At 34.0% G+C, this 27,424-nt stretch overlaps 1 protein-coding gene across 7 annotated transcripts in view; it reads left to right on the top strand.

Moving 5' to 3' along the window:
* The window catches only part of LOC149800597 (nicotinamide riboside kinase 2-like), a 52,510-nt gene extending 25,794 nt beyond the window's left edge, over positions 1 to 26,716 (top strand). For 4 of the 7 annotated variants that reach the window (XM_089954577.1, XM_089954578.1, XM_089954576.1 and 1 more), the window contains exons 2-8: positions 3,911 to 3,974; positions 7,086 to 7,176; positions 10,394 to 10,451; positions 10,984 to 11,110; positions 15,000 to 15,071; positions 16,813 to 16,916; positions 21,817 to 26,716. In XM_089954577.1, coding sequence (XP_089810703.1) covers positions 3,940 to 3,974; positions 7,086 to 7,176; positions 10,394 to 10,451; positions 10,984 to 11,110; positions 15,000 to 15,071; positions 16,813 to 16,916; positions 21,817 to 21,911 — 582 coding nt within the window. In that variant the 5' untranslated portion in view covers positions 3,911 to 3,939 and the 3' untranslated portion in view covers positions 21,912 to 26,716. Of the gene's footprint in view, positions 1 to 3,910; positions 3,975 to 7,085; positions 7,177 to 10,393; positions 10,452 to 10,983; positions 11,111 to 14,999; positions 15,072 to 16,812; positions 16,917 to 17,640; positions 17,739 to 21,816 lie in introns of those variants that run through there. The other 3 variants (XM_089954579.1, XM_089954580.1, XM_089954582.1) reach the window with 3 other exon arrangements.
* Positions 26,717 to 27,424: the final 708 nt, after the last annotated feature.

Raw genomic sequence — 27,424 nt, 5'->3', positions numbered from 1 at the left:
GCATAGATAATTTTAAAGCCGCAGTGGGTTATATAATTTTTTTTACCAATATATTTATGAATAAAATTTACACATAAGCCATTCCTGTCGATATGAGCAATATTTTCATCAAATTGATGCTGATGGTACTAAATATTTAAGGTCTTTTAGAAGTAAAAATTGCATTATACAAAGCCAAAGTAGGAATCGTTTAGAAAGAGCATTAAAAGTTCACAGGTATCAAACATTAATGCTAGTGACATAATGCTCTTCTGTGCTGAACCCTTTTTCTCACAGATGAATTTTTCCATACAGTATATTTTATATATTTTTAAATGCTCACTGATGTGTGTTTCAGGTTTGAAAATTTGTTTGATTTTCAGAATAACTAAATTCTTTAGTTGAAAAAATTTCACATTGTGTTGTAAATACTGTATACACGTATATTGTACATTACTTAAGGCCTCAAGGTAGATTAGTACCTGTAATTAACTGACCTATCCTCATTAATTCATTATTATTATTATTATTATAGGTCATACATTTTTACTTGGAAACTTTGGTGATTTGTGCATTCTTTGGATTTTGCGTCCTCTTCCAGGGCTTTATAAATTGACAGCTGGCCCAGCTTTCTGGACAGCTGAACTTGCCTTTGGCGGATTTGAGCTTGCTCCAAAATATGTCAAAAAATATCACAGCTAAAGTATATTTTAAAAAAAAAACCATGGTAAAATCAAAAAAGGGATATTTGAAAGAAATTGCATTATATTCATAAAAAAATAGAACTTTTGTTTTCTTTTTATCTTTCTTTGCACTTTAAAGTCACATGTCCATTATTAAAGTTATTGAAAAAGATACCTGTAAATAGATATGTAGATGAGGTATAATGATATAGAGTTAGAAGAGCATATTCAGACATTATTAATGTATAAAAATATATAAATGGAAAGGTAGATAAGGGGTTTGGAAATGGTGATACTTTTTAAGGTTTAAGTAAAATATTTTAGGCTATAAAATGAGACAAACAGGACCGTGCTAGCTTGAGTTCAGTCATTTTAATATATAATAACATTTTTATTTATCTTTGTTTTAGCTAAATTTTAATAATGTTTAATTGTATTATAACACTTGTTTATGTTCATTTTAGCTTAATTTTAAATATGTTTTAATATATCTTAACATTTTTTAAATCATCATTTATACTTTTAAGTTCAATTGATTATGCAGATTAAGCATTTGTCTAGTAAGAATGCAAGGTAATACTGAGTCCCTCACAAAAAATTAAAATGTCAATAAATTCACTCTTTGCTTTTTTGGGGGTAATGTTCTGTCAATTCATTTCTGCTTTCTCTTCCATGCTATTCAGTTTTTACCTTGAAATCAGTGACAAAAGAATTTTTCACAAACCACCTTTTGAGAATGATTGACAACACTTCATACATTTAACTATTTGTTGAACAGTATGTATTAGTCTCAATTGATAATTATTAGAGACGAGCCCTTTATTTCCAAACACACCTGTCAAAGAAATCTCATTGGCTATATTATTATGTAACACTTATCACATGGACACCTTGAAATTGTTACATAAATCAAAGCAATCTGAAAAGCCAATCATTTAGAGTCTGCAGTCTCACAAACTGCCCACGACTTGGTTTTGATCGGTGAGATTGTGATACCCTTATTGATAATTTTTTACATATGGGCTACAACAGGCTTGACACCTGTATCTAATTATCCTTCATCTTGCCTTACAAGAGACAAATTTCATCATAAAATTTCTCAAAATGAATGTGGGAAAGTCTTAAGAATACATTTCAACATGTTATTGGTTATAAATATCTAGGTTTTAAAACAAAAATAGCAGCTTAGAAGGATTTTCTTTGCTATCAAAGACAAAGGTCTAAAAGGATAAATAAAGTCCATCATGTACTCAAATGAGCCAGATAGCGATGTTTGATTGGTTGAATGCCAATGATGACATCAGTTCAGAATTATCAGTACAAGTAAATATTATGATTAAAATGTAACTGATTAAATGAAATATAAATATTTATTTCCATTTTGCCAAGCCTTCATGTAAATAGTAAACATTCACATTATCGTGCATGTCTGACCTTTACATGAAATACAAAATGGAAATGAGAGAATTATATTCATAAACACAGTGATTTGTGGTTTTGTACTGGCTATAAATTACCTAAATTTTTACAACTATTGCAGAATTATATGTCAAAATAATTCAGAGATTTTTTTTTAAAGTTTAAATATTGAAGAAGAAAGGCATTTCTGCAATTTACATTGAGCAGTATCCTGTTGATCAGTTTTCATATTCTCTTGTTGAAACCACAATAGCTTGGATATTTGGAATAATCTTGATGAGAAATTTGTGCATACAAGAACAGGAAGATTTTGAAAATGGAACCTCTTATCTCTACTGAATATGCGTCTTCCACAGCATACTAATGCCAAACAGGCCAGCAGTAATACAGATACAGATAAACACTAATATCACTAGTGTGCGGAAAAGACCAAAATAGTTTTACTTTCAAACATACTATATATATGGAATAAAATTATATTTTTCTATGTATAGAACTTAGGTCCTATAGTTTACTGTAGCCATTGATTCGGACAGAATTTTCACTGCTCTAATGGATTAGTGAGGGCTGAATTTTAGTAATCTGTTGGTAAAATCACTGACCTCAGATTAGCAAGTTAGTGTTAGTTTCCAGCCATTTATGTTGATGATATTCTTTGTGCATGTTATGAGTATGTAATAAAAATAAACTACATAAAAGTCTTTGTTTAAACCTTTTTCAAGCAGTAATCTATCACATCCAGTCATTAGACACAGGTGTCAACACAGTTGTCTAATGAGACTCAAATTGTACTATGGAGGGCAGTGGGGTATCAAGGACTGTTGGAGGTTAGATGGCTTCCTGCAATTCAGATAAAAGATTTACCACTATTGAAATCTTTTATTTTACTGCTTTGATGCGTCAAGTGTTTTTGTGCAAAGTTTCTCTCTCTGTGCAGTGCAACATTAGAAATGTGTATTTGTTTTATTTTCTACTAAAACTGTTAAATTCCTACAATGGGGTTGGGGCTCTGATTTGGAAACTCCCCTAATTTTTCTTGATCCTTGACTAAATTGTTGCAATCGAGTGAAATCCATGTACTCATGCTTAATTGAATATGCAGTCGTTAGGATGTATTTGGGAAAAATGGGTACAATTGATGCAAAAGTTACTGATTTTCATGCATGTGAAAAAAATAAAACTTTATCGGCTTGTGACTAGTCATAAATGATGTCCATAGAAGTTATTATGAAAGTCCATGAATTTGGTCCATACTTGTAAAGCTGTATGCACCTTGCATGATGACAGCCATGTCTGTGGAAAACGTTTTAGCGCTACTGGTCATAGATCAGAAAAGCTTATAGGATGCCTTTTGCCTGGTATCCATCTGTTTGCTAGCATTAAGTTTTTATTGCTTCATCTCCTAAACTATATGTACTAGGAGGTTTGCCATGAAACTTTATGCACACTTTCATCCTTACGTCTAGTTGGTCCTAAATGGTGACACTTGGACACAATTGTCATCTTGAAAATCTTTTTATGACTCAAAAAATAGCAGAAATGGTTGCAACACTTGGCAGGTGGAAGGAAGAATGGTCTTTTTCTGGAATCCTGGAAATTCTTTTCAGCAGTTATAGCATCAGCCCCTTCTAGGGACCATTGTTGTTTATTAATGGATAGCAACACCGTTTCAGCAACAGGAATAAAATGTGGATGAACTGAGTGGCATCATTAACACCATTTTCCCACTCTCATCATGTTATATTCAGTCAAAAAGAATGTTACAGTATATTGCTGGACTTAATGTGACTGATTTAATTTCTCAAAAGTTTACTTTTCATATTTTTCAGGAAACAGAAAGTGACAATAGAAATTAACAATGTCAAGACCAGTGTTACTGATTGGAGTAAGTGGGTAAGTGTTACTGATTGGAATCAGTGGGCAAGTTTTACTGATTGGAATCAGTGGGCAAGTCTTACTGATTGGAATCAGTGGACAAATTTTACTGATTGGAATCGGTGGGTAAGTCTTATTGATTGGAATAAGCGGGTAAGCCTTACTGATTGGAATCAGTGGGCAAATTTTACTGATTGGAATCATTTGGTAAGTCTTACTTATTGGAATCAGTGGGCAAGTCTTACTGATTGGAATAAGTGGGTAAGTCTTACTGATTGGAATCAGTGGGCAAGTCTTACTGATTGGAATCAGTTGGTAAGTGTTCGTGTATATATAATAAACATGCAGTGTACTTTAAATAGTTGCATACATGTGTTAAATATGTGATTCAGATTTCATTTTGCTTATTTTTTATCTGGTAATTTAAAGAATCAAATCATAGACAAAAACACAAATTTAACTTTTAAGAGACATGTAGTAATTTAACGTGGCTGTTATACCAGCATGACAAAACTTAATATGGTTTCCCCTCATTCTCACACATTAGTTGGGGTACATGACTGCTAACTGCATTTTGTACAAAATTGCAGTTTAGAAAGAAGGATCAAAATTTCAACAATTGGATATATATGTCTGGTGATGGGATGGGTGTGTAATCAAAATGCCAGCTATAGTATGGTCCAGAATTGCTGATTTGTTTTTTGTCCTAGCTGTAGTTTAGTGAGAACTATTGAAACTTTGCTGATTGTGCATATATGTCATTGGGCAGTGGATGCGATGAGGATAAAAGAAAGTGCCAGTAAAACATAAAGTATTCATTCTACTTTATGGTATTTGTGCATTTATATTTGTCAAATAATGTTTTAAAAGGGGAAAAAAATGTAATAATCCTTTTGTTTTCTTTGATCTGTTTTTGTCATACGTTTGGTAGACCAATAAGAATAATGGTTTAAGTTTTTGTCAAAGTGGTTCATGTTATATCTGGGGAATTGTGTTATGATGATGGGCATTATAATAAGAGTTGTATCTGTATTCATTTATTTCATTCATCTTTGCAGTTACCTCATAGGCATTTAAAATATTGAGGATGTTTTCTTTTCCTGCTTTATTGCCAGATATATTTCATTGTATGGCACAAAAACGTGATATTTTGGTGAGTGGAAAAAATGTCATTATTTTGTACCACAAGATGACATATCCAGCATTTATGCAGGAATTTGTTCTTCATTATCATATATCAAACTGTTAAGTGTATTTCGTTTGCATTGTTTGTTAGTTTTTTTTAAACTTTTTCATTACATGCTGTTTTAATGTAAAACTGTATGTTGGACTTTACCTTGTCCAAAACCGAGTTCATTTCTGCTTGACCTGAATTGATTTTGTTTAAAATTTTGTAAACAACTAATACATAACTAAAATATTCGTATGTGTATGGGTTTAATATCAGGATTATTATTAATAGAAGTAAATATGTTTATTTGGGTCTAGGTCAAGGTTATTGGAAATTACCTTGTGTACTTGACCTAGTCCAGGTTCATTATTTTAATTTTAGTAATAGGTTTCTTATAATATCTAACATTTGTATTTTGTAAACATTGGGATCATTCTATAAGGTTATTTTCCATCAGGTAATATTTTTTATATATAGAAAATGCTAACTGAGACCTGAGGTCAAATAGAAGACTATATAATCTTGTCACTGAAGGGAACATTCATTCGTGCTCTAAGTTCTAGCACAGTTGTATTATATGCTGTGTCCATTATTATTTTGGGTTGGAATTCAATTATTGAATTTAAGTGATTATTTTATTTGGAATACAGAAGTACTCTGATAAAATTCTAGGGAGAGACATTCACTAGATTTTATAGTGAATTTAAACCTTGAATTATATTTCTGTGATTCAACAAAGCCTGTTGGCACATAACACTCTATGAACTACCACAGACACATCATCACCTTCAGTTTTGGACATAATTTGTGACTTCTACTGAATTTTATTCAGAACTTTAAATTATTAGGACTTGAGTCTGTAATTCTAGGATTATTTGGGATTTAATTTGTAATACCGTAAGTTCCTTTTATTATATTTTTACTTTGCATTCTCTGGAAATAAATTATTTGTTGAATTTTACAAAATCTTTTTGCTTTACACTTTTTTTCTGTTACATTTTTTTAAGAGCATCGACTGGTAACAAAACATACTTCTGAATCTAAGCTTTTTGAAATTCACACTTCAGCACACCAGCACACCACCCTTTTTTGTTTGTTCATCTCAGTTTCAATTGCATTTATTTGCTGATCATAAAACATGTAAATGATTTGAGAGACATTAGGTTTAGGATAACCAATTATATTGTAATAAATCTTTAAAAAATGGCATTTTTAAAACTATTTTACCTCTTCTGATGGCAGAAGCAAATCTAATTAAGTGATTCAGCACACTGGATTTTTTACATTGTTGTCAAGGTTCATCAAGGGACATTACTTCGTAAAAAAGCCAAAGGTGACATGTCAGATATCTTCAGCAAGAAATAATTTTATTGACTGAAAGGTAATACAGTTTATATTTATTACTCAACCTCACAAACTACATGTTTTTCTTGCTATAAGTAAACTTTGGTAAACACAAAATCAAGCATCACATGACATGATGGGAAATTTGTTATTTTCACATGTAATATATAATGTTATGTTTTTAACATGTGAAAATATAGCAATTTAAAATATCTTACTATTCATTTTCTATATTGCACACTTAAGTATAGAATTATGTAAAGAGCAGTTGATGTACTGTTCATACAGTGTGGGCACCTCCACTCTCAGTTTTGAACTAGTTTGTTTTATGTGGGTATCATATTTCATTGTTTTGTACAAAATGTCATTCTCATCAACAGTAAACGTGGATATACCTTAGATGAAAACTGGTTGGTGTTTTTACAGATCGGATTTAGTTCAATGGGGTTTTGCATTCATTCTACAAGAAAAGCATTTTACATATCTCTCTCTCTCTCTCACTCTATATATATATATATATATATATATATATATATATATATATATATATATATATATATATATATATATTGTCCATTTTCCAAATAAATATGTTTTTCACTTTCTTCACACAGTACCACCAATAGTGGAAAGACAACTCTTGCAGAACATCTCGAAAGGAAAATACCAGGCTGTCATATCATACACCAGGACTATTACTTTTTGGTATATACATTCATGTTACAGTTTTATAGCCGGGTGGTGTTTGAAATGCTGATTCCCTTGAATATATCTTTGTGGTGTAACATGTAAATATAGTCTTTGCAAAAAAGAGTTCTTCGTTACAACAGAAGAAAAAAATCCATCATTTTACCTCATGACAACATTGGCATGTAGGATACGCATACCTGACCCATGCATAGCTCCTGAGTTGTGAACCTCAACCATGACAGATGACAGTAGAAAACATTCTTGTCAAGAATATTGACTATCACCCTGTGAGTCTGAGTTTGTTGATATGGATTTTGAAAAGCTTCTTGATGTACTATCAAAGAAACGTTTGGATTTTCTTTCTCACAAGAATGTGGTTTATACATCAAATTTTGATCCATTATTTTAAGAATTTCTTTTTTGTTCAGCACTATTTTTCTGATATGCTGTTAATTACATACATACATGAGTACATCAAAATAGTCAACCATGACTAGAGCTTGCCAGTGTTCTTCAGTGTATTGACTTTTATTCTCTGAGACAGAACTAACAAAAATCGTTTTATATACCACCTAAGAAAATCTTGGACTATTTCAAAGAATGCAGTAATAAGAGTTTTAATCTTCATATTTTAAGATGTTTATAGTTTTTAAATGTATGTTTTATTTTATAAACTTTTTAGATAATTTAGCATCTTTATTTTTTATCTTGCAGAACTGTGAATTTACATTTATTTGGAAGAATGTTTCTTCCTTAAACTTTTTTCTTCTATTTTTAGTATTTAATTTGTTTAACTTTGCTTTCAATCAACACTGCTGACATGCCATTAAGCCACATACAAAACTTCTCAATAGAATTGGCATAAATTTGACAGAATTTGTGCTGGCATGAATGCCTTTCAGAAGACCTTTCAGTTTTATACCAATGAGTGGGGGGCCCTGAGTGGCAGAGTAGTCGAAAGCGCTCACCATTATGGATTATGGATGCCTTTCAGAAGACCTTTCAGTTTTATACCAATGAGTGGGGGGCCCTGAGTGGCAGAGTAGTCGAAAGCGCTCACCATTATGGATCACTGCCATCCCACCACTGTCTGCGTGACTTCGAGTCTCGGGCTCGGCCAATGTAGGTATGTGAGAAAGCTTGCCGGTAGCTTCTCGTGGGTTGGTGGTTCTTTCCGGGTTTTCATGGGTTCTTCCTCCACCATTAGTACTGGCCGCCATGTATAGCCTATCTTGTGCTGAAAAATGGTGTTAAACCCTATAAAAGCAACAACAACAAATGAGTGGAGAAACACCTTAAAATGACTTCTCAAAAACTGTCCTGTTGAATTTAACAGAAAGCATTCTGGCACAGACTGATCTGCCATCAAATGCAGCCTCTGTTACTAAAAAAATGTTAAACCCTTTCAAAGCTTCTAAAGGGGGTCCTGAGTGGCCGAGTGGTCTAAAGCGCTCTCCGTTACGAATCACTGCCATCTCACCTCTGTCCGCGCAGGTTCGAGTCACAGATTCAGCCAATGTGGGTATGTGAGAAAGCTTGCCAGTAGCTTCTCATGGGTCGGTGGTTCTTTCCGAGGTTTTCCCGGGTTCTTCCTTCACCATTAATACTGGCTGCCATGTATGGCCTATCGTGTGCTGAAAAATGGCGCTAAACTCCACAACAACAACAACAAAGCTTCTAAAGGATGTGGCTAAATTTTGTTGAATTTGACAGCATCCTAGTTTGGAGTTTTTCATTTTTTTTACAAATTATGCCAATCTGCCATCAAATAGGGCTGCTGTTACTAAAAATAGGAAAAACTGCTTTAAACTACTTCTACAAAATAACACTTAACAGAATTTGACCAAATATGACTGAAAGTATCAGGGCTCCTGGTGGCCATATGGCGTAAAGCGCTTGCTTTTACAGATCACTGATGTCTCACCTCTGTCTGGGTTCAGGTCTTAGGTTCAGCCAGCGTGGGTATGTGAGACAGCTGACAAGTAGATTCCCATGGGTCTGTGGTTCTTCCCGTGATTTTTCAGGGTTAATCCACCAATCCGATATACAGATACAGGCATGTGTGTGTGTGTATATATATATATATATATATATATATATATATATATATATATATATATATATATATATATCCTATCATGTGCTGAAAAATGGTGTTAAACCCAAAACAACAACAACAGAAAGTGTCCTGGTATTAAGGGTTTCAAGTTGATACAAATGAACCAGTTCATCGTCCAATTTTTTAACCATTACAACAGATAAATATGTAAGGTCCAAGTTACTTTGAATGAAAGAAGCAGCATGGTTTTCTTATAAAAACATTCTTTCTACATCACAGGCTATGTAGATTGCTTGTACATGGTACGAGCATAATTTGGGGTTTTAAGGCTAAAGGTCAGATTCACTGACTGAAAAAAAACAAAATAGTTTCTGCAGAATATCAGTTCTACTTTAAAACGTGGCACAAAATTTTGTGGATAATTTACACATTAGATGTCTAATGATTTTGGCATCCAAAGGGCAAGGTAATTATAACTGAAAGAAGAAAAATGCTTTTGTGCAAAATTGATTCTGGGATTAAAAAGTCAAAGGTCAGGGTTGTTAGGGCTAAAGGAAAATGGGTTCTGTAGAAAAACTTTTATTCTAAAGTAGGTTCTGCTGCCAAACATAATGGATGGCCTGGATTTAGGATAATAAAGGAAACTATAGATTCTAGGGCTCTAGAGGCCATATTATTAGTCACGTCTAATAGTGACTTTTGCTTAGTAACTTTAGTTCCAGACTGCATACCTTGACCAAAGGTCCAGGTCGCTGAGACCTATTAGTCAATAATCTATCTAAAAAACCATGTCCTACATAGGACAGTATTCATTTCACTACATGATAAATCTTAAAGTTTCCGAAATAAATCTTCCACACTTGTCTTTGATATTGATCAGTACGTGACATATTAACAGTAATCACGTTTTTTTCACTGTTTTTCTGTATTAAAAAGTTTTTTATTGCTGATGCCACAAATCTTTATTTATTATTATTTTTATTTACTAGATTTTTCGTTTGTTTATGTCTTCGTTTGTGTTTTTACTTGCATGCTTGTTTGCTCATTTACTTGCTGTATGATACTTCTTACTCAGCCTGCTTATCAGTCCTTATTAACTTATTTACGTGTTTACTTATGACATTAACATTCTTTCTTACAGAATCAATCAGTTGACTAATTAATTGATTTCAGATTCCCGGGGATGAGCGATTAGAGTATGTGCCTGAGGTGAATCATCATAACTGGGAAGGTATCTGTCAGTTGATTTTATTTAAAAGTATTCTGAACTAATGTATGCATTTCACTGTGTTAATGTGTTGCATTAAAATTGAGCTTGTCATATAAGTCTTAAGTAACCACTATATTTTGTTATATTTAATCTCAAGGTGTTAACATTTGAGCCTTTCATGTCAGTTCCTGTTTTCATCTTTACTGCTGTCTCAAATGAACAAACACATTATGGAACTTGCAGTGGATAGTTTAAAACTAAAATCTGTGGCAGTGGATAGTTTAAAACTAAAATCTGTGGCAGTGGATAGTTTAAAACTAAAATCTGTGGCAGCTTTATTACTTAATGTTTTCTTGCTTTTTAATCCCTGTCATTCTTAACTCACCACTCTTACCCCCACGTCAGAATCCCAAGACTGCATATTTATTCAACAACAATCACCAACATGCACCTTGTTTTTAAGTCTCTGTTTGAAATATTTTATGACAATACATAGTTGTGTGCAAACTCTGGTCAGGGTCACATTTGACAAAAAATTTCCATTATTTTTTAGCTTATTCATCTCTTGATATGGACAGAATGACAGACGATGTGAAGAGTAGAAAGAAGTTGTTGGCAGAATCACATGGTTCAGGACCTGGTATTCTGCTTGTGGAGGGTTTCAATTTTTTGGGGTATCAGTAAGTGTCTGCATGTTAAACTTTAACACCATTTTAAAAAAAATATTGTCATTTTAAGTATGGCGGTTTAATTTCATTTATTATTACCAATCATTAACATCAGGCTGAGTGAATACCCACCATCAACTTGGTGAAAATTCACACAACTTTGTGTGTGTGTGTGTGTGTGTACGTGTATATATATATATATATATATATATATATATATATATATATATATATATATATATATATATATATATATATATATATATATATTGTCTACATGATTTCCCTATTGGAGGAAGATGTGACATATATGCAAGAGATTTTTTTAATTATGACCCTAAAGTTTCAGTCCAGGATTAGGATAGGAGATTAAGAGGGAGAAGTAATATATAATAAAAAGCGAGAGCTCACCTGGCCAGGTCATGTGAGCTTAATACTGTGGTCCTTCATGTACAGGGTAATGCATTGTTTGTTGTCTGTTTACAGTTGCTATTTACAATTTCTCCTTCTAATATTTTCCCCAGTCACATTATGTTAGGAATATTAGCCTGCTGCTTTGCGAATCCAGCTCTACCGAAAGATGAAAAATCATCTTTTCCTGTTTATTTTAAATAGACAAAGGGCAATAAGTCTTGCCCATTACCTCCCCTTGACACCACCAGGTGTCACTAGTGCTTAGCTTCAATGCTGTACTGGACACATCATACTAAACTTATAGCATTCCGTTAGTTACAAAACAGTACTAATGAGATGTACAAACAGAAATGAATGAAGACTGAAAAAGTAGAGAATCTTTGCATCACCTGTTAATTGCAGTCAGCAGCAGAAAATATAGCATGAATACACCACCAAATTTGAAAAGATGGTAGCTATCCCTAAATTTATATTAAACTAATATAAACCACCAAATTTGAAAAGATGGTAGCTATCTCTAAATTTATATTAAAGTGATATATATATCACCAAAATTTAAAACATTGTAGCTATCCTTAAATTTATGTTTGAAATGATACTTTAAAGTGAAATCACTTTTGCTAATTAAGTATACTTATAAGATGGCATTCTGAATAGTATTTCCCAGGAGAAAATCCCCAGCGGCAAGAATTGTCTGCTTAAGTGATTCAGCTTTCCGTGCATTGAAAGTGTAGATAAAGTTATAAGCTGGAGATCTCAGTGACTTTCAAACTGTGACCCAAAGGAATAAAGATAGTGCCAGCAACAAATACTAACTGCATGAAGTAATATCCTTTGCAATGTCTATATTTTTAGTGTAGGGTCTACAAAGTGTTGGGAAGCTACTGTACTACATGTGAAATTGGTGTCAGCATCTATACATATAAAAGCATATGTGCACACTCACTAAGTCTCAACAGTTTTATGTGCACACTCACTAAGTCTCAACAGTTTTTTTTCTTCTCCCCAAGTCCTATTTAACATTTTTGGTGTGGGTTTCAAATCACTTAGAGTTTAGAGATGAAGTTAATTAGCTGTACATTTTTTGTGTGGTTTTGCATTAAGCATAGTTTTTTTTACAAATTGTATTAATACTGTAAATCCCTGGAATCATGAATCTTGGTGAAGGGGATGCTTCTTGATGAGTACTACATACTCGTCACAAGAGTAGATCAATATGACCCATATTTCACATTACATTTACTTTGGTTAAATTTTGAGTTAAAAGTTGATTGCTCAAAGTCTGTCAATGGTAGAATCATCCAACAAGATGATTTTATATATTTTTATTAGTACCACACCCTTACAAAAAAATGACACTGACCTACATTTCACATTTTACTGGCTTAGGTTACCTTTTCATTTAGTTCATGACCAAATAAATTTTGGATATATATATATATATATATATATATATATATGTGTGTGTGTGTGTGTGTGTGTGTGTGTTTGTGTGTGTTCTGTTACACCTAGATTCATAAAACTTGATGAGGGGACGCATTTTGATGAGTACTGCACTCACACTACAAGGTAGTCACTGTGACCCATATTTCATGCTTCACCAACTTTGCTTCAGATATTTGCTTTTACTGTTCCTACTTGAATCATTAAAACTAGACAAGTATTTACATCTTTTGGTTCTGCATCAATACCAGAAATGGCCACTGCATCCTGTATTTCACATTTCACAGGCTTTGGTTAAGTTTTTGCATTTAAGTGTATGTGATTCTCATTATTTGCCTTTTTGTTATATCACCAGCCTTGTGTGTATTCCTGCTTGATGGGAACTGAAAAAAATAGTATTGCAGTCAGAATTCTTTTTGACTAATTTAAAATTACTGACTCCAGTACATCCAGAACTCAAAATCAAGTGCCCCCCATAACTGAGCCATTTGATTGCACCAGATTCAGCATCATGTGATCAGATTATCGCAGTTGTTAATTATGAATACTAGAGAAACAAAAGTGATATTTCTGCATCTTCAGCTTCAATATATGGGAGAATGTTTGAGACAGAATGGAGATTTTACCTGTGTGTATCTCAGTGAAGTCGTGACTTGTAGAACATTCTTGGGAAAGTTTAATACAATAGGTTGTGGAGGTATTCTGTTGATGTTAATGAGTATTCAACATTTTTGAACTATCAATTAGAGTAAGTTTTAGCAAATTCCTACTGATAGGTTCTGAGTTGTGGGCTTACACCAATTTCCTACTCAGTTGCATATATCACTTTGAGATCACAAATTTTCATCAATTTTGAAGTTTTTGTCATTTGGATGTTGAAATAATCTACATGACACAATTCCACACAGTGTTGCATCCAGCCCACATGACACACTACTGACATCATGTTGGATAAATAATACTACTAAATCATTTTCCTGTGCAAGATTCATTTTGTAATTAGGATTGTGTGATCTAGAGCTTTTGAATCAGTTGAACATTTAGGCTGATTTTCATGTGCTATTTAACACTATCATCATTTTTTGTCATGTCAACATGCTTTTGATTATCAGACCTCTGTCATATGCATCAATCTGCACATTTGCAAATAGCTTATTTCACCATTTAGAACAGTAAAATTTGAGTGAGAAAACATATAAGCTGGGAAGCAGTATAATAAGTTGTGTTAACTATCCATTAGTTTTATTTTGTGCTAGTATGATCTAAATAAGAACTTTTGTGGTGAACACACCATTTCTTGATGCTACAATACACTGGAGATATCTAGTAAATGAAAAAGGTTTGAGCTGTCCATCTATTCATTTTCCATATCACAATGTTGTTTCATGTAAATCAATGACAGTGTATGTACATGCTGTATCGTATGGCAGTGACATGTAAATACCTCTCCTGTATCACATGGCAGTGCCATGTAAATACCATTCTTGTATAACATGGCAGTGGCACGTAAATACATTGTATAAAATGGCAGTGGCATGTAAATGCCTTGTATCACATGGCAGTGGCATTTAAATACCTTGTATCAAATAGCAGTGGCATTTAAATACCTTTCTTGTATCACATGGCAGTAGCATGTAAATACCTTGTATCTCATGGCAGTGGCATGTAAATAACTTGTATCACATGGCAAAGGTATTTAAATACCTTTCTTATATCACATGACAGTGGCATGTAAATACCTTTCTTGTATAATGTGGCAGTGGCATGTAAATGCCTTATATCACATGGCAGTGGCATGTAAATAACATGACAGTGACATGTAAATGCCTTGTATCGCATGGCAGTGGCATTTAAATACCTTTCTTGTATCGCATTGCATTGGCATGTAAATACCTTTATTTATATAACATGGCAATGACATGTAGATACTTTCCTTGGTCACATGGTAGTGTCATGTAAATACTTAACTTTATCACATGGCAGTGATATATAGATACCAAGTTTCCTGTATTATATGGCAGTAACATGCAAATACCTTTTACAGTCCTGTTGCTGCATTGATGGATAAGAAGTACTTTTTGAAGGTTTCCAGAGATGTTTGCCTGGAAAGAAGGAGGTTGGTTAGCATGTTTAAAAAGGAAATCGAATAGAGCTAATTGTTGATACACTCCACCTTGGAAGAAGCTTGATGTAGCAATCACATGTGCATGTCTTTCTATCCACACCCTGGATCAGCCTCATTGTCAAAGTTTTATATGTTTCATGTTACCTGGTATGTGGATATATCTTGATTAATACAACAAACATTTAGCAAAAGTTCTGGTGTGGGCTCAATATGAGGGCTATGTCAGCATCTTATATTTATATATAGCTGTGCTAAATAAGTAAAGTATTAGATGACAAAATTATATTGCTTGGTTAGTTTTTGTGGCTTCAGGGACAAAAGTATTTGATGGTAAAATCATATCGGCACATTACTCTGTGGCACTGAGAATAATAGTATTAGATAGTGAAATTGTATTTCTTGATTACATAGTGTTATCAGGGACATTAGCTACCAATTGAGAGAAATAGCTTGCAGTGAGCAAATCGTGAAGAATTTATTTCACTAAATTTACTAGCAAAGAAATGTATAAAGCACTCCACCTGAATGGATCATCATATCCAATGGAGTTTTCACTGAATGATTTTTAATTATGTCTACTTGGTCCTAAATGAAAATGGTGTTGATCTGAAATCGAATATGGCCACCACTGCAGCCATATTGAAAATCTTGTTATCATTACTGCTTCTGTAAAGAAAGTCATAATTAAAATGGGGGTGTCACCAAGGACTTCGTCCGATATCTAGTGGATCATAAGTGAAAATGATTGCAATCTGACATCCAATATGGCCACCACTAGATCTTGTTATTCCTCCTGAATAGATGGTCATGAATATGCACTCATGCACCCTGGTCATAACTATCAAGCCACTTAGAAAACAACTTTCCATGACAATGTGACTTGCATTATGCTCCCATTATCATGATTACTGTTACTGTCTTTCACACTTTGATGTATGTGGGTTTAGCAGAGCTTAGGGAGAAGTACATGTTACATATTTAGGCACTATGTGGCTTGTATCTGCTGGTGCATAAAAGTAGATATGGGATTGATGGATTTGCGAGGCAGTAGTAGTTTTTCTAAGGTATTAAGATTCGGGTACATATTCCCAAAGAAACATATCTCACTAGAAAAAAATTAGTTTCTCATAAAAGTTCTAATATTTCCATCAGCTTTGGTGTCATCTTTGGCATCCACTCTGGGGAATTTGTGATCGGTGTTGTCATTGAGAAGCTGTTCATATGGTAAAGTCAGTGTAGATATTAAATTCTGTTGGGTTATTATGATTGTCATAAATAACGTTGTAATCTTCTATATCATTACTTTGATACACATCCCTGTTATCATTAATATCGCTACTCATGACTAAATCATAATATTGACATGTACTTTTCAAATGGATATTGTTATTGCTACTAATGGTGCCATGCTGGGTGTCTTGAACACTTTACTTTTACTGATCACTATAATGGATGGCCATATTTACAAAGGTTTGAACATCTTATTATGAATGAAGTATACCAGACAATTTATATTTTCAGCAGTTGAAAGTAAGTAAATGGTCTTATCTTGATTTCATGTCATTTTGTCATGTTCATGATTCAAAAGCCGAGCAGGTTAGCATGTAGCATGTAACAATTTTCCACACTAACATGAAAGGCTAATGGTTCAAGCTATAGTTGGATTGAATTTTTACTTTTTGCAGTCAAGTTTCATGCATAAATTTCACTATCCATGAATTGTACCTTGCAGAAAGCGGACTTACATCCCAACAGATCCTCCAGGTTACTTTGACAAAGTTGTCTGGCCAATGTATGAGAAGCATTTAAAAGACATTGAGGACCAAGATGATATAGGTATTTATCACATGAAAGACATTGAGATGATATTGATATTTATCACATGAAAGATATTGAGGACCAAGAGGAAATAGGTATTTATCAAATTAAATACATTGAGGACCAAGATGACATGGGTCTTTATCAAATGAATGACTCATAGACCATGATGATATAGGTATTTGTCACATGAAAGACATTGAGGACCAAGATGACACAGCTATTTATCACATGAAAGACATTAACACATTAACCACTGGAGGTTTTTGTCATTTTCACCCGAAATTCGAGTAGGAAACACATTTTGAAAGCTATTTCTAAATGCACCCAAAGACACCAAATCCCAGGTGATCTTTCAATAACCTACTGCCTAGTTGTGTTAGAAACATCGTTTTTCATTGACTATTTGGCTCGCGCATGAGCAGAATGGTAAAATTTGGATTTTATTTTTTTTTCTCTTTTTTTTTTTTTTTGCTTAACAGACCCATTAGTTTTGTATCGAGACCACTCTTTATTCCAAATGCCCATCTTATCTTACTTTTTGCAAAGGTTCATCTGTCTGTTTGCAGTTCATACCAGTTTGCCTTAGATCTGAGACCAAAGAGTTCAATATCCAGACACAAAATCGGATTCCGACCATGGGCCAATTTTGAGTAGAAAAATTCAGGGCCAAAAAATGAGGGTTTTTCCTCTGTATTTTGTAGCGCAACTAGAAATTCCAGATTATTTGGTATCATTGTAGAGCATGACCATGACGCTACAGAGCTCAGCAGTAGGCTTCTACCTCCTGCCACGTTAACTCGTCGCCAGGGGTTAATGTGTTAAGGACCAACATGGTATAGGTATTTATCACATGAAAGACATTGATATATTTATTACATGAAAGACATTGAGGACCAAGATGACATAGGTATTTATCACATGAAAGACATTAAGGACCAAGATGGCATAGGTATTTATCACATGAAAGACATTAAGGACCAAGATGGCATAGGTATTTATCACATGAAAGACATTGATATGATACATATATTTATCAAATGAAAGACATTGAGGACCAAGATAACAGGTATTTATCACATAAAAGACATTAAGGATGAAGATGACAGGTATTTATCACATAAAAGACATTAAGGACCAAGATGACATAGGCATTTATCACATGAAAGACATTAAGGACCAAGATGACAGGTATTTATCACATGAAAGAATTTGAAGACCAAGATAACATAGGTATTTATCACATAAAAGACATTAAGGACCAAGATGACATAGGCATATATCACATGAAAGACATTAAGGATGAAGATGACAGGTATTTATCACATGAAAGACATTAAGGACCATGATGACATAGGTATTTATCACATGAAAGACATTAAGGACCAAGCTGACATAGGTATTTATCACATGAAAGAACTTGAAGACCAAGATAACATAGGTGTTTATCACATAAAAGAAATTAAGGACCAAGATGACATAGGCATATATCACATGAAAGACATTAAGGATGAAGAGGACAGGTATTTATCACATGAAAGAATTTGAGGTCCAAGATGACATAGATATTTATCACATGAAAGACATTTAGGACCAAGATGACATAGGTATTTATCACATGCAAGATATTGAGGATCAAGATGACAAATTTATCACATTAAAGACATTGATATGATATAGATATTTATCACATAAAAGACATTAAGGACCAAGATGATATTGGTATTTATTGCATGAAAGACATTAAGGACATGACTTAGGTATATATCACATGAAAAACATTGAGGACCAAGACAAAATAGATATTTATCACATGAAAGACATTGAGGATCAAGATGACGTAGGTATTTATCATATAAAAGACATTGAAGACCAAGATGATCTAGATATTTACCACATGAAAGACATTGAGGTCCAAGATGCTGTAGATATTTATCATGTGAGAGGACCAAGATGACGTAGGTATTTATCACATGAAAGACATTGAGGACCAAGATGATACAGATATTTATCACATGAAAGACATTGAGGACCAAGATGATATAGATGTTTATCACATGCTAGACATCGAGGACCCAGATGATGTGGGTATTTATCACTTGAAAGACATTGAGGACCAAGATTATATAGATATTTATCACATGAAAGACATTGAGGACCAAGATGACATAGGTATCTATGTAAGAAATTGATGACCAAGATATATGTATTTATTGTATTAAAGACATTGAGGACCAAGATTATATAGATATTTATCACATGAAAGACATTGATGACCAAGATGATATAGATGTGTATCACATGAAAGACATTGAGGACCAAGATGATATCGGTATTTATCACTTGAAAGACATTGAGGACCAAGATAATACAGATATTTATCACATGAAAGACATTGAGGACCAAGATGATATAGATGTATATCACATGAAAGACATTGAGGACCAAGATGACGTCGGTATTTATCACATGAAAGACGTTGAGGACCAAGATGATATAGATATTTATCACATGAAAGACATTGAGGACCAAGATGATATAGATATTTACCACATGAAAGACATTGAGGACCAATATGACATAGGTATCTATGTAAGAAATTGATATATGTATTTGTTGTATTAAAGACATTGAGGACCAAGATTATATAGATATTTATCACATGAAAGACATTGAGGACCAAGATGATACAGACATTTATCGCATGAAAGACATTGAGGACCAAGATGAGACAGACATTTATCGCATGAAAGACATTGAGGACCAAGATGACATAGGTATCTATGTAAGAAATCAATGACTAAGATATATGTATTTGTTGTATGAAAGACATTGAGGACCAAAATGAAACAGCTATTTATGACATGATCTCATTAAATTTCATTGTTTATGATTTTATGTATGTTTAACATAATGTTAAGGCATCAAAAAAAGCAAGTACAGGTGTAACATCCAAAGCAGTGAATTAAGTCATTTCACTGTTTTCCTGAGTGTAAGATCAGTGTGTTTTGTCTGCTTCACTGTAAGTCATGAAACTCTTGAAATAATTTCCATCTCTCTGTGGCTTGTTTCACATATATGAAATTACTGTCGTTTAGAAGATATATCAGAATCAAATAGTCCAGGGCAGTGTTGACATAATTTATTGAACTATCAAGTGAGGAATTTTGTGCTGGGTTGGGTGGGTAAGAGATAAAGTGTTACCCATGTCCAGCTAAACATATTTACAGATGCACATCATAGATTTTGTTTTCACTTTGTAATTAAAGAATTTCATGAATTAATTAAATATTTAAGACTGGGGTCATGCTAGGAGGTGAAGTTGTCAAGTATGATATTTCGCTTCAACACATCAGGAAGGCAACTACTTTGCCTTGGCATTAATCTGTATCTACCCCTCACCGCCATCTTAAATAAAGCCATTGATATTCTGCCCAGAATAATGAATCTCATGGGGTTTTGTTATAATATTCGTGTTTATAGGCATTAAACAGTAGGAAAGTGCCTTAAAATCAACTTTTTGCTAATTTAGTGGCTTTGGCACCCATAAATAGGTACTAAGTTATGATTTCACTTCTAAACATCCAGATGTGAAAATGGAGGAATTGAGTACAGTTCTTAGTTTTTTGAACCCCAAACCCAAATACTGTATCATTTAAGTTTTGAAGCTAAAAAGTAAGAAAAGATTAATGAAATTATCAGATATTTCACCAGAAAACATGGGATGAGATGAAAACCCCAAATGGCTGACTCATAAAATGGTTTATCTTGCGATAACAATTTTATTCTAGAAATACTGACTGATGACATAATTTATTGATGATAGCAGTGATGACAGTGATATTTAATATTTTGAAGTATATCGGACTATTGGAGCTTTGGAAGTGTTAATAGAAATCCCAGTGAGTGACTTCAAATTCCAAAATGATGTATATAAATCTGGTTTACATACAGGATGGACAAAAGAAAAAGCAGTTGAGGGGGTCAGTGTCGATTTTGCTGTATTTTCAAATTAAATTTAGGTAAGGCAGAATGCCAAGCTTATTAAAACACAGGCATTTAAAAAGTAGAGTTCAGTTGTCATTTCTTTTCTCAGACAATTCAGTCTTGATGGATCTTATGTTATAAAACTTTAGCACTCTGAAGGTTAAGATAAAATGAGTAAATAGGAAATTGAGAAAGAAATTAAAAATAAGATATTTATTTGATTAAAATGCCTCAGGCCAAACTAGCAGACTATGGCATTGATGGACTTAAAACCCAGATACAGCGTTATGGTAAGAAATATCTTATAGTAGTCAGCAAAACAAGAAATTGTAATTTTGGCATAGCTCATGTTAGCAAAATATTTTGAAGCAGAGATATCCAAAAGAGAGTATCTATAAGCTGTTGAAAATTGTACAAAAAACCCCATCAAGAAACAGTTTTTCCAGCTTGCTTAAGCTGGCAAAGCTAGTATACATGTGGCCATTCAGACAGCAGAACAATATTCATACACAGATAAGGACAGAGTAAGCTCAGAAACAGTAAACAGATTAATGCTTATACAACCAGAGGGGACACCTTTTGAGGATTTTAATTCCAATAGAGCTTGAACAGAATGGACCAGTGAAGCAGTAAAATGGATATTTGTGAGTTAAGTTAATATTGAACCATAGCTACCCCCACCCCACCCCTTTTTTCATTTGTTTTATACGCCTCCATTATTTTGATGACAAGGAATTGATGCATGGAAATATTTCATTTAGTAAAAACAGTTTGTAATGTCTTGAAATATGTCGGTATATCTACTCAGAAAATGTAGATATCTTACCTGTCTCTTGAGTTACTTTGATGTATCTTCATATTACTTCAATCCTCCAACTTTTCACTATTCTCAGTACTTTGATTTATGTACATGTTTTGTTTTATTTTCCAGTGTACTTTGATTCAAGTGAAGAAAACAGTCTGGATGATATCTGCAGAACAATCGACAGTCAGATAAAGGAATTGATTGAAAATGTAAATCAGTAATCTGACTGAAGTTTTGAACATGTTTCATGTGAATATACATAATAATTTTCACAAGACTTGTAAAATTTTTATGAATTGTCAATTTGTCCAATCTCCAAAAGGAGGAAATAAAGATGGAAAGAAAAAAGTGAGTTTTTACTTTTAAAATAGAAAAATGTCTTGACAACTTGAATCTTGCTATATACATATATATTCATGTAATATTTTTGCACTTCTTTTCAGGGATTAGCTGTTACATGTCAGCAGTAGCATTTTAACTGTTATGGTCCTTTTTCTTTTTAAATACAGTAAAACCTGTCTTGAGTGATCCCCCTTCTGGCACAGAAAGTGATCTCTTAAGACAGGTGATCTCACATAACAGGTTTTGTGTAAGATGCTCAGTTTTCATGGTCAGAATATTATCAGGGTTTAAGAAGGAAAAATACCCAGAATTACAGTACATGCATTTCATTATTTGCTCATAGTTCTTGTTCATGTATTGCTTTCATTTCATCAATTTTTTTATTATATAGCAATAAAAGTTTACATAAAATGTTGACATTTTTATAGGAAGATAGGGGTATGTGTATTAGTATATAAACTGCAAAATTAATTAGGTAATTTTTATTTGTCCTGAGCACAAGTTAACTTTCAATGCCTATTCATTTCAGAGCTACATCAGATGTAGCATAAAAATGGAACAGTTAGCTAGAACAGCATTTATTCATCCCATGTATGAATTAGCAGTTTTCATCAGGCTTGGGATAAATATAGAATATATATGTACCAGTAAATGAAATAACAAAATCAGAATCAACCTATCCACAAACAAAAAACATTTATTGAGAGATAAAAGCCAAAGGCTTGATTTACAAATGACATAATGAGATTACGAGTGTAATTGACTGCACCACAGTGAACAAATGATGACTTGGGGTGTGGGTTTTAATAGCTGTAGCTTCAAAAATAGCAAAAAACAACACAAACTTTTAACAATGACAATAAAATATGGAAAACAATCACTTATTAAAGCCAAAAAAAGAAAGACCCCATTCACCACAGGCATTACAGATTGACTCCAAGGACAAGCAATGTAAGTGACCACTACAGTGAAGTTCTTTAAGGTTTCTAATGATGACATTAATGGGGTGGTTCTGTTTTTGCCAAAGATAAAGAAACAATGCAAACTGCTGAATCAACTACCTTTGACTATTCCCATTGAAGAAGTAATGGTTTATTTTAATTGGGGATTTACATGACTTTGGCACTACAATGGCAGTTAGAGATGTGTAACAGTCTGTTTATGGCCTGTATCATACAGTGCTACCTGCATGACCTGTGGTTTTAGAAAACTGGTAACCACGCTCTGCTTTTGTTTTGTTTAAAACAAATCCTACTTAGCTGTTAATTTACAAAGGATTACAAAGGTAAGGTGTTTATCTCTTTGCAGTAGTCATTCATAGCAGTGTTGTCAGAATAATCTGTGCTTTGGCCGCAGATGCTCCTAAGCAGTTGTGCTCAAACATGCCACCCAAGCAAGCCACAGGCAGCAAAGGAGCAAACAAAATCGTTTAGTTGAGCTGTATTTTATCTCTATCGCATATATCATATTGTGTTGTATTCAGAATTTAGGATATCTCTTGAGGATCTCTAAAAAGTTATCAAAGTTTTCATTTCTTACAACCATTATTTATATTGTGCACAACTAGTTTGTTTATTTTAGCCTAAAAAATAAAAATCACATTTTGTTATTGTTGAAGTCGGTTTCCTATCGAAATGACTACTCTAGGGTAAGAGAAATCTAAAAAAAGAGAGAGAATAAAAACCTATTTCCCCACTGAAATAGAAGAGACAGAGCAAGGGAGAATTCTAAAACACTTACAGAACTCCTGGCTGTCCGTTGATAGATTTATCTGAATTCTCAGACAAAGAAAGACCTCGTCCTGCTGAGGTCCTTAAGCATTTGGTTGCTAAAGGTACCAAAGCGGGTGACATTTTAGGGCTGCAAAATGGAGGAAGGGGTTGCTACTTCCTTTTTGCAAAAGGGGATATACCATTATTCCAAAACAACCAAACAATGGAGATAAAAGGGAAGAATGCAGAGTTCTATGCTCCCCACCCCTATATCAAACCATTGGGAGAGAAGCTCGTAGAGATTCACTTTTCCGGCCTCCCAACTGAAGTGACACGTGAACTTACAATCAAGGTGGAGAGAAAATATGGAGTTAAAATAGTAAAGAACAAAATGGCAACCTAATGGGCCTTTCCCTCTTCTGTATACACTGGGGTATGTATCCTCAGTGTGACAGAAGACACAAAGAAAATCTCACCTTTCTGCTTTTATATGGGGTTCAGAATCAAGTCGTGTTACAGAGGTTGTCAGTACCATAGGCAATGCAATAGATGTGGGGAGACAGGGCATCTACCAAGAGATTGTCAACAGCAGACAGGCAATAGAACGTATGCAAAAGCAGTGCACACTATAGATGCTGCTACCATAAATGCGCTATAAACAGTGCCGAACCCAGTAGAGAGAAATGTTAGTGAAAAACTAAACCATGAAACACCTCAGAGACAGACCACACCTTCAGAAATATAGGAAGTAGAAATAGAGTCAGAATACGGAGACAACTCTGGTGACCTATCCCTTGAATGGGAACTGGCAAAAAAAGTAAGTTATGCTGAAACAAAAAGAGCCACACAAAAGCTAGATGTTTGGAAAACAAACAAAAGAAGGAATTCTATTAGAGAAAACATCTGCTCCATACTTTACACTGGTAGAACCAAATTTTGAAGATAAGGCACCACATAACTTGGATTAAATCTTGGCTAGTGAAAGTGAAACAGTCCAAACAACAATGAACAGGGTAACCCAACCTCATCTGAGGATAAACCAATTGAGGAAACGGTTAACGTGCTGGATGTTACAAAGTCTCCCATTCAACCCCATATAATGGTGGAAACAAGTTCGGTAGTAAAAACACCAGTTGACGAATCAGTTAACTTGCCTGGTGCTACAGAGTCCCCCATTAAACCCCAGGAGCCTGAGGTGAAAAGACCTACAACTACAAACCAGAAAGAACTGAAAACATCCACACCATTTCCGACTTAAAAAAGAAAATGCTCTGCATCCACACCTATGGCATGGTCAGACATGGAGACAATAGAATTCATAAGGGAACACGAATCTTCCAATGAGAAAGTTAAAAAATTTGTCAAATCCCACACCCAAGGGGTCAAGGACATTGGTGACCACCAAGAAAAAAGGAGATAAGTTTCTCTAACTATAGAAGATAAAATGCGAGTAATAACCTTAAGCAAATACAGATCTAAGAAAACCATAACAAAATAAACTGATTTAAATAAATTTAACATATATATATTATTTTATAATTTAGCTGTATATAACCATCGTCATAACCAAGATGGAGGGATTAAACCTAAATATCCTGACAATGAACGTTAATGGTATCACTAATAAAATTGAAAACATCATGAGCATCTAAAAAGAACTATGATATAATCCTAATTCAAGAGACAGTATGTCAGATCAAGCAGTGAAGAAACTAGAAGAGGAACTAGATGCCATAGTCTACACCAGTAACCACCCGACAGAAACTAACCCTGGGGTGGCTACAATTGTTCGAAATGTCACCAGGGGACTTAACCTTGAACTCATTAAATCACCAATTAAACTACAAGGTAGAATCATACATATAAGGGCGAACAAATGGATATTTTATTAATGTATATGTACCTTCCAGGGGAATAAGTGCAAAGAAGTCAAATTTTATCATGAAACTTACTAATTATGTTCTTTCTTTCTCTCTCTCCCTTTCTCCAAATCTAATACAACACTGAAAGTAGATAGGGTGATAGGCATAGGAATGAAGGAACTGGCCACTATGATAGAAGCGGCGGGGGGGGGTCAGTAATCTCCTGCCACCATCACATGCCAACCCAGACATCCTTAGCCGCAATATTTTATTTTTTAGATAGCCCTTATAACTTAAGACAACTTATTGAATTTGATTATTAGCCAGTCCATACAAAAAACACAATGATAACAAACAATACACTATAGCAAAAACACAGAGCATACATTGGACACTATAGATCCCAGGCAAGGATCACACTCTATAGATAAGCTCCAAAACCAGCCAAGGTTGAAGAGCTATTATAACAATCGAATAGGAAGGTGTACAAAACCTTAATCAAAATTCATAAACCTTTTACAAAATTCTGTTTCAATCCTCACAAACACGATGCACCCAATGGGGAAACCGGTACCCATAAAAACCATTTCCACTTTTGGCAATAGGGATCCTCTCTATGATGGAGTCTGAGAGGGACCACACCAATAAAAAGAAAAGGTTAAATACAGGTTAATACGATGAGATCATTCATAACAATGTCAAATCACTTATTTTGCCAAAATACAGTTTGGTTACTGGTCATGTTGTGCAGGTACTCTCACAATCCATGAATGACAATATTGGTCATAAACAACAAATAGTTGCTCATAGATGTTGACATGATTTTTACCTTTATGTGTTATTTACTCCCATTATACTGTTTGTTTCAGTACATTCTGATTAATTATTCAGCTTAGATTAAGACTGGGCCGTTTGATTTTATGTGAAATTGTCAATGATATTTGTATGCATTGGCATGTATGTTTTTTTCCCATACCTAATATGCATTGCTCTTTTAAGACATTCCTAATTAAAATTCGTGGTAAATGCCATTTTCTACCTCAACAAAATGTGTCCAGTTTATGTGTCAACAATACACGGTTTCAGATTAAAAGCATTTGGGATACTAATCAGTGTCTCTTACTTTGTTCTTTTCTTTTCTTTTTCTACATGTGCTGGGATGTGTCTTCTCATACTGTTATATACAAATACATATATTGTATGACAAATACATATATTGTATGTATATGCCTTCATACTGTTATCTACAAATACATGTACTGTACATACTGTGATATGTGCCTTATACTGTTATGTACAAATACATGCACTGCATATGCTGAGATGCGTCATCTCATACTGTTATGTACAAATACATGTACCAAGATATGTCTTCTCACAGCTATGTACAAATTCATGTACTGAGATGTGTTTTCTCAAACTGTTATGTGCCAATACATGTTGTTGTTGTTCTAGGGTTTAACGCCATTTTTCAGCACAAGATAGGCTATACATGGCGGCCAGTATAACTGGTGGAGGAAGAACCCTGGAAAACTCAGGGAAGGACCACCGACCCACGAGAAGCTACTGACAGGCTTTCCCACGTACCCATGCTAGCCGAGCCTTGGACTCGAACCCACACAGACAGAGGTGAGATGGCAGTGATCCAGAACGGTGAGTGCTTTAGACCACTTGGCCACTCGTGGCCCCACAAATACATGTACTGTATGTCCTGAGATCGGTCTTCTCACAGCTATGTACAAATACATGTACTGTATGTGCTGGGATATGTTTTATGCTGTTGTGTACTGTCATGTGTAAAATGGGAGTGTCAAGAAA

The sequence above is a fragment of the Sinohyriopsis cumingii genome, chromosome 4 (genome assembly GCF_028554795.1).
Source record: "Sinohyriopsis cumingii isolate HCF-2022 chromosome 4, ASM2855479v2, whole genome shotgun sequence".
NCBI lineage: Eukaryota > Metazoa > Mollusca > Bivalvia > Unionida > Unionidae > Sinohyriopsis > Sinohyriopsis cumingii.
This window is presented reverse-complemented; position numbering and strand designations above follow the sequence as displayed.